General features: G+C 63.6%; 1 protein-coding gene across 3 annotated transcripts in view; it reads right to left on the bottom strand.

Annotated features, from left to right (window-relative positions):
* The window catches only part of HELLS (helicase, lymphoid specific), a 73695-nt gene that overhangs the window by 42160 nt on the left and 19323 nt on the right, over window positions 1–12212 (bottom strand). For 2 of the 3 annotated variants that reach the window (XM_048857969.1, XM_048857971.1), the window contains exons 1-2: window positions 3264–3418; window positions 2376–2497 (exon numbers count right to left, since the gene is read on the bottom strand). In XM_048857969.1, the coding sequence (XP_048713926.1) occupies window positions 2376–2497; window positions 3264–3294 (153 nt within the window). In that variant the 5' untranslated portion in view covers window positions 3295–3418. Of the gene's footprint in view, window positions 1–2375; window positions 2498–3263; window positions 3419–12212 lie in introns of those variants that run through there. The other variant, XM_075130662.1, reaches the window with a different exon arrangement.

The following is a 12212-nucleotide window of genomic DNA, read 5'->3' as shown; positions in this document are numbered from 1 at the left end:
CCAATGCACCGCTACAGACTAGGGACCGAATGGCTCAGCAGCAGTTCTGCAGAAAAGGACCTAGGGGTTACAGTGGACGAGAAGCTGGATATATGAGTCAACAGTGTGCCCTTGTTGCCAAGAAGGCCAATGGCATTTTGGGGTGTATAAGTAGGGGCATTGCCAGTAGATCGAGGGAGGTGATTGTTCCTCTCTATTCGACATTGGCGAGGCCTCATCTGGAGTACTGTGTCCGGTTTTGGGCCCCACGCTAAAAGAAGGATGTGGAGAAACTGGAGAGGCCAGCGAAGGGCAACAAAAATTATTAGGGGTCTGGAACACATGACTTATGAGGAGAGGCTGAGGGAATTGGGATTGTTTAGTCTACGGAAGAGAAGAATGAGGGGGGATTTGATAGCTGCCTTTAACTACCTGGAAGGTGGATCCAAAGAGGATGGATCTAGACTATTCTCAGTGATAGCAGATGACAGGACAAGGAGTAATGGTCTCAAGTTGCAGTGGGGGAGATTTAGATTGGATATTAGGAAAAACTTTCACTAGGAGGGTGGTGAAACACTGGAATGCGTTACCTAGGGAGGTGGTGGAATCCCCTTCCTTAGAAGTTTTTACGGTCAGGCTTGATATAGTCCTGGCTAGGATGATTTAGTTGGGGACTGGTCCTGCTCTGGGCAGGGGGTTGGACTAGATGACCTCCAGAGGTCCCTTCCAACTCTGATATTCTATGAATAGAAGTATTGTACTTACATTTCACGGTGATACTGAGCCTGTTTTTCACTTGTAAGCCTTGTCTGAAGCCCAAGCCCTGCCGCCTGGGTTTGAAGTATGTAACTTAGCTTTGCATGGGGCCCCAGGCAACTGCTCTGCTTGCCACCTCCTAATGCAGCCATGCATTTGCAACCCGCCTAAACCAATCCCATGACCACCCTCGGGGCTGCAAGCCCCAGATCAAGAAACAGTGATCTAGATGAGCTGAGTACCCTTTGGAAGACTTCTACCTACCCCTGGTTGAGAACCACTGGAACAGACACACTGGATTTATAGCTTATTACAACAATCTATAACCAGCTAATGACCCCACCACCACCAAGCTGCCTTTTCTTCCCTCCCATCCTTTCAGGACTGCAGGAGTGTTAACGGGCCACTTCACCTTGAATGGTCCCTTGAAATATGTATTAACTACTTATGCTAAACCATCTGTTCCATTTTGTATTTAACAGTGACACTCCAGGTAGTTTCCTAAACCTGAACAGCTCTGTTGTAAGCTCAAAAGCTTGTCTCTCTCACCAAAGAAACTGGTCCCCAAAAAAGTATTACTTCATCCATGTTGTCTCTTTCAGAAAAATCATAACATTCTGATCATCTCATTTCACCCCCACTTTAAGTGTAACATAATTTTTGGAGACATTCTCAGAAACTGCTAAATTTAGAGATGACTACTGCTTACCATAAGTATTAATTTCTAGCTATGGTTATTATTCACTGGAGGCTATAATTACATGATGTATAAAATACTAGTTTCTAGCCATAGCAGTTTAAAATACTCAAGCTTAAAGGGATACTGTCAAACTGAAATGCAGTCAATGAAAAAATTATTTTAAAGTAGTTTCAGGTACTAGTCCAGGCAATTTTTGTGGTGCTATATTCATGTTTCCATTTAAAAAAAAGCTTATTCTTCCCTGCTGTGTAGAAAAACCATACACAAATAATAGATGATGACTAGTTTCAGAGTAACAGCCGTGTTAGTCTGTATTCGCAAAAAGAAAAGGAGTACTTGTGGCACCTTAGAGACTAACCAATTTATTTGAGCATAATGGGAGATTCAAACTGTTGTGAACTGCCTATCAACTCACTATAAATCTACTGCCCTTTTCCAAATAATTTTTTAAAGTATAACATTCAGTACTTTTAGGCCCAAGAAATGACACAGATAAATGGTGACAGCTATATTGGATTTTAAGTTCTAAAGCTTTTATCAAGCTTGTGTTATTAGTAACATAGTTTAAAAAAACAAATTTATTTAACAAAGTTGTAAGCTGAGTGTCCGCTTAAAAATCCATTGTTGATAAGGTAAAAAAATGTTAATAATGCTGTCCTTTGACCATAACAAAATATTAACTCTCACAGCTTCTGTGAAACAGATTTCACTTGAAGTGCACTCTGTTGAATCATTTCCACTCTGGAAAGCATAGCTGTAGATAATTAAGAGCATGCCTAGCCCAACTTTACAAGTACCAACAAATCAGGTTCAAGTATGCAATGAACACAACAAATCTGCCCCCACAGGCAGAAAGTAATACATAATTTTTGGCTTTGCTGGTGACAGATAGGTAGAGGTGGCAGAAATATTTTAACTTTGATTACGCCCTTCAATTTACCTTTTCCAGCATTTGCCTCTCCTTCTCCATCCCTGCTGCCTCCAGCTGCTCCTCCTCTTCCAGCATGGATGGTGTAATCACGGCTGCTTCTGCTTGTTCACCCATCTCTGCCCCCAGGTGCCCTACAATAGCATGAACACCATTAATAAGCCCAAAGTTCGCCAGCCTGCCTGCAGAGAGGACAGTAGCAGATGCTCCTTTCTGCACAATACCGCAGTAAGCATCACTGGCTCAGCAATCAGCTGGCACTTGCCATACAAATGGGCACAACAGTCTCAGGCTTGTTCTCATTGGAGCTCAGTGGCAATTCTCTGACCCTGTACATGAAATGTTGAGATACATTGTGGAGAAGGTTCCCCTCTAATCACTGCAATTATTTACTATCAACCCCATCCAGACCCTTTGCAGCCGTTCCCTTCCCTCACTGTCCCACCTCCTGCACCTGTATCCACACTTCTCAGCCCAATACCCACACCTCCGAACCCTCCGACACATACACCCGCCTGCCTCCCTCCCTCCCTCCCCTCAACACTTCACACGCACCCCCTCAACCCATGTGCCCTCTTTTCCTCCTCTAGCCCCCGGCACTGCGCCCCGCCCTCCACCCTCCAGCCCCCGGCACTCTCCCCTTGCCCCCGGCACTCCTCCCCACCCCGCCCTCTCCTTCCCTCCAAGCCCCGGCACTCTCCCCTTGCCCCCGGCACTCCCCCTCGCCCCGCCCTCTCCTTCCCGCCAGCCCCCGGCACCCAGCTCCCTCCAGCCCTACACACACACACACACACACACACACACACAGTAAAACCTCCCCTCCAGCCCCAGGCACATCCCCGCCGCTCTGTCCCCTTCCCACTCAGAATCCCGCATGCCTGGGAAGAGACCGCCACTCACCGCCGCTGCTCGGGGTGTTGCGGGCCGGCATGGCTGGCTGGCTGGCGCGAAAGCTCCGGAGGCCGCTCCACTCACACAAACTCACGCGCCAAGCTTCCTACCGCGCGCCACGAGAGCTATGAGTGTCGCGAGACCCACCCAGCCACCAAAACCGCGCGCTACCCAAGAACCGCGAGACGCGTGTTATCGCGATACCATCCTGGTTCCCGCTAAGGAGTCAAGCCACGCACGATTACCCGCCTGCCTTCGAGCAAGTGAGGTTCAACATCCAGGCACTGAAGCGTAAGGCGTAGCTCTGCCCAGCCGCCCCCGCCAAACTCTTTACCGTCATCACCCCACACGGGCGGGCAGGACCAACGCTCCATTAATCCCTTCTGTGACATCACTTACACCGCCTGCCGGATCCTCTGCGCCATTAACCCCTTCCGCACCGTCACCCCCACCGCCTGCCAGGTCCTCTGCCCCATTAACCGCTTCCGCACCGTCACCCCCACCGCCTGCCGGGTCCGCCGCCCCATTAACCCCTTCCGCACCGTCACCCCCACCGCCTGCCGGATCCTCCGCCCCATTAACCCCTTCCGCACGGTCACCCCCACCGCCTGCCGGGTCCTCTGCCCCATTAACCCCTTCCGCACCGTCACCCCCACCGCCTGCCGGATCCTCCGCCCCATTAACCCCTTCCGCACGGTCACCCCCACCGCCTGCCGGGTCCGCCGCCCCATTAACCCCTTCCGCACCGTCACCCCCACCGCCTGCCGGATCCTCCGCCCCATTAACCCCTTCCGCACCGTCACCCCCACCGCCTGCCGGATCCTCCGCCCCATTAACCCCTTCCGCACGGTCACCCCCACCGCCTGCCGGGTCCTCTGCCCCATTAACCCCTTCCGCACCGTCACCCCCACCGCCTGCCGGGTCCGCCGCCCCATTAACCCCTTCCGCACCGTCACCCCCACCGCCTGCCGGATCCTCCGCCCCATTAACCCCTTCCGCACCGTCACCCCCACCGCCTGCCGGGTCCTCTGCCCCATTAACCCCTTCCGCACCGTCACCCCCACCGCCTGCCGGGTCCTATGCCCCATTAACCCCTTCCGCACCGTCACCCCCACCGCCTGCCGGGTCCGCCGCCCCATTAACCCCTTCCGCACCGTCACCCCCACCGCCTGCCGGGTTCTCCGCCCCATTAACCCCTTCCGCACCGTCACCCCCACCGCCTGCCGGTTCCTCCGACCCATTAACCCCTTCCGCACCATCACCCCCACCGGCTGCCGGTTCCTCCGCCCCATTAACCCCTTCCGCACCGTCACCCCCACCGCCTGCCGGGTCCGCCGCCCCATTAACCCCTTCCGCACCGTCACCCCCACCGCCTGCCGGGTTCTCCGCCCCATTAACCCCTTCCGCACCGTCACCCCCACCGCCTGCCGGGTCCTCTGCCCCATTAACCCCTTCCGCACGGTCACCCCCACCGCCTGCCGGGTCCTATGCCCCATTAACCCCTTCCGCACCGTCACCCCCACCGCCTGCCGGGTCCGCCGCCCCATTAACCCCTTCCGCACCGTCACCCCCACCGCCTGCCGGGTTCTCCGCCCCATTAACCCCTTCCGCACTGTCACCCCCACCGCCTGCCGGTTCCTCCGACCCATTAACCCCTTCCGCACCATCACCCCCACCGGCTGCCGGTTCCTCCGCCCCATTAACCCCTTCCGCACCGTCACCCCCACCGCCTGCCGGGTCCGCCGCCCCATTAACCCCTTCCGCACCGTCACCCCCACCGCCTGCCGGGTTCTCCGCCCCATTAACCCCTTCCGCACCGTCACCCCCACCGCCTGCCGGTTCCTCCGACCCATTAACCCCTTCCGCACCATCACCCCCACCGGCTGCCGGTTCCTCCGCCCCATTAACCCCTTCCGCACCGTCACCCCCACCGCCTGTCGGTTCCTCCGCCCCATTAACCCCTTCCGCACCGTCACCCCCACCGCCTGCCGGGTCCTCCGACCCATTAACCCCTTCCGCACCGTCACCCCCACCGCCTGCCGGGTCCTCTGCCCCATTAACCGCTTCCGCACCGTCACCCCCACCGCCTGCCGGGTCCGCCGCCCCATTAACCCCTTCCGCACCGTCACCCCCACCGCCTGCCGGATCCTCCGCCCCATTAACCCCTTCCGCACCGTCACCCCCACCGCCTGCCGGGTCCTCTGCCCCATTAACCCCTTCCGCACCGTCACCCCCACCGCCTGCCGGGTCCTCCGCCCCATTAACCCCTTCCGCACCGTCACCCCCATTGCCTGCCGCGACCTCTGCCCCATTAACCCCTTCCGCACGGTCACCCCACCGCCTGCCGGGTCCTCCGCCCCATTAACCCCTTCCACACCGTCACCCCCACCGCCTGCCGGGTCCTCCACCCCATTGACCCCTTCCGCGACACCACCCCCACCGCCTGCCGGGTCCTCCGCCCCATTAACCCCTTCCGCACCGTCACCCCTACTGCCTGCCTGGTCCTCCGCCCCATTAACCCCTTCCGCACCGTCACCCCCACCGCCTGCCGGGTCCTCTGCCCCATTAACCCCTTCCGCACCGTCACCCCCACCGCCTGCCGGGTCCGCCGCCCCATTAACCCCTTCCGCATCGTCACCCCCCACCGCCTGCCGGGTCCGCCGCCCCATTAACCCCTTCCGCACCGTCACCCCCACCGCCTGCCGGGTCCTCCGCCCCATTAAGCCCTTCTGCACCGTCACCCCCACCGCCTGCCGGTTCCTCCGACCCATTAACCCCTTCCGCGACATCACCCCTACCACCTGCCGGGTCCGCCGCCCCATTAACCCCTTCCGCACCGTCACCCCCACCGCCTGCCGGTTCCTCCGCCCCATTAACCCCTTCTGCACCATCACCCCCACCGCCTGCCGGTTCCTCCGCCCCATTAACCCGTTCCGCACCGTCACCCCCACCGCCTGCCGGGTCCTCCGCCCCATTAACCCCTTCCGCGACATCAACCCCACCGCCTGCCGGGTCCGCCGCCCCATTAACCCCTTCCGCACCGTCACCCCCACCGCCTGCCGGGTTCTCCGCCCCATTAACCCCTTCCGCACCGTCACCCCCACCGCCTGCCGGTTCCTCCGACCCATTAACCCCTTCCGCACCATCACCCCCACCGGCTGCCGGTTCCTCCGCCCCATTAACCCCTTCCGCACCGTCACCCCCACCGCCTGCCGGGTCCGCCGCCCCATTAACCCCTTCCGCACCGTCACCCCCACCGCCTGCCGGGTTCTCCGCCCCATTAACCCCTTCCGCACCGTCACCCCCCACCGCCTGCCGGGTCCTCTGCCCCATTAACCCCTTCCGCACGGTCACCCCCACCGCCTGCCGGGTCCTATGCCCCATTAACCCCTTCCGCACCGTCACCCCCACCGCCTGCCGGGTCCGCCGCCCCATTAACCCCTTCCGCACCGTCACCCCCACCGCCTGCCGGGTTCTCCGCCCCATTAACCCCTTCCGCACTGTCACCCCCACCGCCTGCCGGTTCCTCCGACCCATTAACCCCTTCCGCACCATCACCCCCACCGGCTGCCGGTTCCTCCGCCCCATTAACCCCTTCCGCACCGTCACCCCCACCGCCTGCCGGGTTCTCCGCCCCATTAACCCCTTCCGCACCGTCACCCCCACCGCCTGCCGGGTTCTCCGCCCCATTAACCCCTTCCGCACCGTCACCCCCACCGCCTGCCGGTTCCTCCGACCCATTAACCCCTTCCGCACCATCACCCCCACCGGCTGCCGGTTCCTCCGCCCCATTAACCCCTTCCGCACCGTCACCCCCACCGCCTGTCGGTTCCTCCGCCCCATTAACCCCTTCCGCACCGTCACCCCCACCGCCTGCCGGGTCCTCCGACCCATTAACCCCTTCTGCACCGTCACCCCCACCGCCTGCCGGGTCCTCTGCCCCATTAACCGCTTCCGCACCGTCACCCCCACCGCCTGCCGGGTCCGCCGCCCCATTAACCCCTTCCGCACCGTCACCCCCACCGCCTGCCGGATCCTCCGCCCCATTAACCCCTTCCGCACCGTCACCCCCACCGCCTGCCGGGTCCTCTGCCCCATTAACCCCTTCCGCACCGTCACCCCCACCGCCTGCCGGGTCCTCCGCCCCATTAACCCCTTCCGCACCGTCACCCCCATTGCCTGCCGCGACCTCTGCCCCATTAACCCCTTCCGCACGGTCACCCCACCGCCTGCCGGGTCCTCCGCCCCATTAACCCCTTCCACACCGTCACCCCCACCGCCTGCCGGGTCCTCCACCCCATTGACCCCTTCCGCGACACCACCCCCACCGCCTGCCGGGTCCTCCGCCCCATTAACCCCTTCCGCACCGTCACCCCTACTGCCTGCCTGGTCCTCCGCCCCATTAACCCCTTCCGCACCGTCACCCCCACCGCCTGCCGGGTCCTCTGCCCCATTAACCCCTTCCGCACCGTCACCCCCACCGCCTGCCGGGTCCGCCGCCCCATTAACCCCTTCCGCATCGTCACCCCCACCGCCTGCCGGGTCCGCCGCCCCATTAACCCCTTCCGCACCGTCACCCCCACCGCCTGCCGGGTCCTCCGCCCCATTAAGCCCTTCTGCACCGTCACCCCCCACCGCCTGCCGGTTCCTCCGACCCATTAACCCCTTCCGCGACATCACCCCTACCACCTGCCGGGTCCGCCGCCCCATTAACCCCTTCCGCACCGTCACCCCCACCGCCTGCCGGTTCCTCCGCCCCATTAACCCCTTCTGCACCATCACCCCCACCGCCTGCCGGTTCCTCCGCCCCATTAACCCGTTCCGCACCGTCACCCCCACCGCCTGCCGGGTCCTCCGCCCCATTAACCCCTTCCGCGACATCAACCCCACCGCCTGCCGGGGCCTCCGCCCCATTAACCCCTTCCGCACCGTCACCCCCACCGCCTAACGGGACTTCCACCGCATTAACCCCTTCCGCACCGTCACCCCCACCGCCTGCCGGGTCCTCCGCCCGATTAACCCCTTCCGCACCGTCACCCCCATTGCCTGCCGCGACCTCTGCCCCATTAACCCCTTCCGCACGGTCACCCCCACCGCCTGCCGGGTCCTCCGCCCCATTAACCCCTTCCACACCGTCACCCCCACCGCCTGCCGGGTCCTCCACCCCATTGACCCCTTCCGCGACACCACCCCCACCGCCTGCCGGGTCCTCCGCCCCATTAACCCCTTCCGCACCGTCACCCCTACTGCCTGCCGGGTCCTCCGCCCCATTAACCCCTTCCGCACCGTCACCCCCACCGCCTGCCGGGTCCGCCGCCCCATTAACCCCTTCCGCATCGTCACCCCCACCGCCTGCCGGGTCCGCCGCCCCATTAACCCCTTCCGCACCGTCACCCCCACCGCCTGCCGGGTCCTCTGCCCCATTAACCCCTTCCGCACCGTCACCCCCCACCGCCTGCCGGTTCCTCCGCCCCATTAACCCCTTCCGCGACATCACCCCTACCACCTGCCGGGTCCGCCGCCCCATTAACCCCTTCCGCACCGTCACCCCCACCGCCTGCCGGGTCCTCCGCCCCATTAAGCCCTTCTGCACCGTCACCCCCACCGCCTGCCAGTTCCTCCGACCCATTAACCCCTTCCGCGACATCACCCCTACCACCTGCCGGGTCCGCCGCCCCATTAACCCCTTCCGCACCGTCACCCCCACCGCCTGCCGGTTCCTCCGCCCCATTAACCCCTTCTGCACCATCACCCCCACCGCCTGCCGGTTCCTCCGCCCCATTAACCCGTTCCGCACCGTCACGCCCACCGCCTGCCGGGTCCTCCGCCCCATTAACCCCTTCCGCGACATCAACCCCACCGCCTGCCGGGGCCTCCGCCCCATTAACCCCTTCCGCACCGTCACCCCCACCGCCTAACGGGACTTCCACCCCATTAACCCCTTCCGCACCGTCACCCCCACCGCCTGCCGGTTCCTCCGCCCCATTAACCCCTTCCGCACCGTCACCCCCACTGCCTGCCGGGTCCTCCGCCCCATTAACCCCTTCCACACCGTCACCCCCACCGCCTAACGGGACTTCCACCCCATTAACCCCTTCCGCACCGTCACCCCCACCGCCTGCCGGGTCCTCTGCCCCATTAACCCCTTCCGCACCGTCACCCCCACCGCCTGCCGGGTCCTCCGCCCCATTAACCCCTTCCGCACCGTCACCCCCATTGCCTGCCGCGACCTCTGCCCCATTAACCCCTTCCGCACGGTCACCCCCACCGCCTGCCGGGTCCTCCGCCCCATTAACCCCTTCCACACCGTCACCCCCACCGCCTGCCGGGTCCTCCACCCCATTGACCCCTTCCGCGACACCACCCCCACCGCCTGCCGGGTCCTCCGCCCCATTAACCCCTTCCGCACCGTCACCCCTACTGCCTGCCTGGTCCTCCGCCCCATTAACCCCTTCCGCACCGTCACCCCCACCGCCTGCCGGGTCCTCTGCCCCATTAACCCCTTCCGCACCGTCACCCCCACCGCCTGCCGGGTCCGCCGCCCCATTAACCCCTTCCGCATCGTCACCCCCACCGCCTGCCGGGTCCGCCGCCCCATTAACCCCTTCCGCACCGTCACCCCCACCGCCTGCCGGGTCCTCTGCCCCATTAACCCCTTCCGCACCGTCACCCCCACCGCCTGCCGGTTCCTCCGCCCCATTAACCCCTTCCGCGACATCACCCCTACCACCTGCCGGGTCCGCCGCCCCATTAACCCCTTCCGCACCGTCACCCCCACCGCCTGCCGGGTCCTCCGCCCCATTAAGCCCTTCTGCACCGTCACCCCCACCGCCTGCCGGTTCCTCCGACCCATTAACCCCTTCCGCGACATCACCCCTACCACCTGCCGGGTCCGCCGCCCCATTAACCCCTTCCGCACCGTCACCCCCACCGCCTGCCGGTTCCTCCGCCCCATTAACCCCTTCTGCACCATCACCCCCACCGCCTGCCGGTTCCTCCGCCCCATTAACCCGTTCCGCACCGTCACGCCCACCGCCTGCCGGGTCCTCCGCCCCATTAACCCCTTCCGCGACATCAACCCCACCGCCTGCCGGGGCCTCCGCCCCATTAACCCCTTCCGCACCGTCACCCCCACCGCCTAACGGGACTTCCACCGCATTAACCCCTTCCGCACCGTCACCCCCACCGCCTGCCGGGTCCTCCGCCCGATTAACCCCTTCCGCACCATCACCCCCACCGCCTGCCGGGTCCTCTGCCCCATTAACCCCTTCCGCACCGTCACCCCCACCGCCTGCCGGGTCCTCCGCCCCATTAACCCCTTCCGCACCGTCACCCCCATTGCCTGCCGCGACCTCTGCCCCATTAACCCCTTCCGCACGGTCACCCCCACCGCCTGCCGGGTCCTCCGCCCCATTAACCCCTTCCACACCGTCACCCCCACCGCCTGCCGGGTCCTCCACCCCATTGACCCCTTCCGCGACACCACCCCCACCGCCTGCCGGGTCCTCCGCCCCATTAACCCCTTCCGCACCGTCACCCCTACTGCCTGCCGGGTCCTCCGCCCCATTAACCCCTTCCGCACCGTCACCCCCACCGCCTGCCGGGTCCTCTGCCCCATTAACCCCTTCCGCACCGTCACCCCCACCGCCTGCCGGGTCCGCCGCCCCATTAACCCCTTCCGCATCGTGACCCCCACCGCCTGCCGGGTCCGCCGCCCCATTAACCCCTTCCGCACCGTCACCCCCACCGCCTGCCGGGTCCTCTGCCCCATTAACCCCTTCCGCACCGTCACCCCCACCGCCTGCCGGTTCCTCCGCCCCATTAACCCCTTCCGCGACATCACCCCTACCACCTGCCGGGTCCGCCGCCCCATTAACCCCTTCCGCACCGTCACCCCCACCGCCTGCCGGGTCCTCCACCCCATTAAGCCCTTCCGCACCGTCACCCCCATTGCCTGCCGCGACCTCTGCCCCATTAACCCCTTCCGCACGGTCACCCCCACCGCCTGCCGGGTCCTCCGCCCCATTAACCCCTTCCACACCGTCACCCCCACCGCCTGCCGGGTCCTCCACCCCATTGACCCCTTCCGCGACACCACCCCCACCGCCTGCCGGGTCCTCCGCCCCATTAACCCCTTCCGCACCGTCACCCCTACTGCCTGCCTGGTCCTCCGCCCCATTAACCCCTTCCGCACCGTCACCCCCACCGCCTGCCGGGTCCTCTGCCCCATTAACCCCTTCCGCACCGTCACCCCCACCGCCTGCCGGGTCCGCCGCCCCATTAACCCCTTCCGCATCGTCACCCCCACCGCCTGCCGGGTCCGCCGCCCCATTAACCCCTTCCGCACCGTCACCCCCACCGCCTGCCGGGTCCTCTGCCCCATTAACCCCTTCCGCACCGTCACCCCCACCGCCTGCCGGTTCCTCCGCCCCATTAACCCCTTCCGCGACATCACCCCTACCACCTGCCGGGTCCGCCGCCCCATTAACCCCTTCCGCACCGTCACCCCCACCGCCTGCCGGGTCCTCCGCCCCATTAAGCCCTTCTGCACCGTCACCCCCACCGCCTGCCGGTTCCTCCGACCCATTAACCCCTTCCGCGACATCACCCCTACCACCTGCCGGGTCCGCCGCCCCATTAACCCCTTCCGCACCGTCACCCCCACCGCCTGCCGGTTCCTCCGCCCCATTAACCCCTTCTGCACCATCACCCCCACCGCCTGCCGGTTCCTCCGCCCCATTAACCCGTTCCGCACCGTCACGCCCACCGCCTGCCGGGTCCTCCGCCCCATTAACCCCTTCCGCGACATCAACCCCACCGCCTGCCGGGGCCTCCGCCCCATTAACCCCTTCCGCACCGTCACCCCCACCGCCTAACGGGACTTCCACCGCATTAACCCCTTCCGCACCGTCACCCCCACCGCCTGCCGGGTCCTCCGCCCGATTAACCCCTTCCGCA

Source organism: Caretta caretta, chromosome 7 (assembly GCF_965140235.1).
Source record: "Caretta caretta isolate rCarCar2 chromosome 7, rCarCar1.hap1, whole genome shotgun sequence".
Lineage (NCBI taxonomy): Eukaryota > Metazoa > Chordata > Testudines > Cheloniidae > Caretta > Caretta caretta.
This window is presented reverse-complemented; position numbering and strand designations above follow the sequence as displayed.